At 31.5% G+C, this 2,061-nt stretch overlaps 1 protein-coding gene across 1 annotated transcript; it reads left to right on the forward strand.

The window, feature by feature from the left end:
* Positions 1-32: 32 nt before the first annotated feature.
* Positions 33-1,631, forward strand: LOC107032498 (receptor like protein 29). The gene has a single exon (XM_015234103.2). The coding sequence runs from the start codon at positions 33-35 to the stop codon at positions 1,437-1,439; it is 1,407 nt and encodes a 468-aa protein (XP_015089589.2). The 3' UTR covers positions 1,440-1,631.
* Positions 1,632-2,061: the final 430 nt, after the last annotated feature.

The raw sequence follows: 2,061 nt of genomic DNA on the forward strand, positions 1-2,061 counted from the left end.
ACTAAACCCTTCAAATAGTTCTTGCATAAAAAATGATTCTTTTGTTAAAAAACCAAATAGAACTCCAACAATTGATCCAAAAAACTTCACTTACTTTTACAACAAACACAATGTATCCATTCAAACTCTCTTTATTTTTTCCTCTACTACTCATATTGTTCCTATCTACTTCTATCTCCTCAAACATCAACAATCTCACACAATCAAACATGAATCCTCATGAACTAGAAACTCTTTACAAGATCATGGAATCCATTTCCAATGATCAAAATTGGAGAAAATCATATCCAAATCCATGTCAACAAAGTTCATCTTGGCTTGGAATTGAGTGCAAAAGGAACACAAACAACATTTACCATGTCACTAGGCTTGATTTTGGGACACATCCAAACCCCACTTGCAAGAAAACAGCAACATTCCCTTCACTCATTTTCCAACTCCCAAATCTTGAATCTCTCTTCTTTATCCAATGCTTCACACACACAAAAACAACAATCTCAATCCAAGAAAACATACTTCTCCAACAACTTAGCATAAGATCAAATCCATCATTAATTGGCACAATCCCACCTCAAATATCATCACTTAAATCACTTCAAATCCTCACATTATCACAAAACAACCTCCTTGGACAAATCCCACCACAAATCTTCACACTCAACTCACTTATTCATCTTGATTTAAGCTACAACAACCTCACAGGCCAAATCCCATACCAAATAGGCAATCTCAACAACCTTATAGGCTTAGACTTAAGCTACAACTCATTAACCAATCCAATCCCATCCACAATAGGCCTTCTCAAATCTCTTCAGAAACTCGACTTAAGTTCGAATACATTAACAGGCAGAATCCCTCAAACAATTGAAAAGTTACAATCTTTAAACTTCTTAGCACTTAGTAACAACAAGTTGAGTGGTAATTTCCCAAAAGGGATACACAAACTTCAAGCACTTCAATATTTTTTGATGGATGACAATCCAATGATGTTCATAACATTGCCTGATGAATTGAGCCAATTACATAAGCTTCAAGAATTGAGCCTTTCAAGTTCAGGTTACTCAGGGGAAATACCATCAAGTTACTCACAACTATTGAACTTAACAACATTGTCATTACAAAACAATCGATTAACGGGCAAGATACCGGTTGAATTATCAAGATTAACACACATGTATCACTTGAACTTGAGTAGAAATTTGTTAGATGGTGTTGTACCATTCAATACAAGTTTTTTGAAAAGACTTGGAAGGAATTTGGACTTGAGTGGAAATCCAGGGCTATGTTTGATGATGAATGAAGGGGTTTATGTTGGAGTTAATGTGTGTAGTAATACTATAACTATGCCATTGAAGAATAGATCATGTGAAGCTTCATGTGGAGTTGTTACATCATTATTGTTTCTTGTTTGTGTTTTTGAATTGTTGTTTTGTGTTTAGAAGTTTTTTTTAAGCTTTTTTTTGGGTTGTATTATTGATGATTCTTTGATTTCTAGTAAAAGGTGTCTCTCCCTCCGTCTCGAAATACTTATCGTGTTTATCATTTACACATTTCTTAACAGAATATTACTCTTTCCTGTTCTATTTTATGTAACACTTTTCAGGATTTAAACAAATCTATTTTGTACGGTTAATTTTTCACGTATCTTTTAGTTATTGTGAATTGTGAATAGTCAATTGTTGCATCTTATAGTATTTTTTTACGTAGTTTACAAATATATAAATGTCATTTTAAAAAATTAAAGATTCCACGAGCAAATTTTTTCGTTTTTGACTCTTGATAAACGAAAAATGTTGTATGAATTAAGACGGAGAGAGTATTAATTAGGATGGATGTTTGATTAGTTTGTTCTAATTTATGTATTAATATATAATTGCTTAAAATATTACTCTTATGTACTTCATTCGTTTACTATTAATTATTCAATTTTCTTGTTTAGGGTCAAACGAGTAGAATTTTAATTAATATTATCTTTGTTATATTGATATGCAAAAACAAAGCAATTTGTAGTATTTTTCGTTTAGCTTTTGAATATTTAAATTTTTTATTTAAAATATATGA

This window comes from Solanum pennellii, chromosome 10, assembly GCF_001406875.1.
Source record: "Solanum pennellii chromosome 10, SPENNV200".
Taxonomy (NCBI): Eukaryota; Viridiplantae; Streptophyta; class Magnoliopsida; order Solanales; family Solanaceae; genus Solanum; species Solanum pennellii.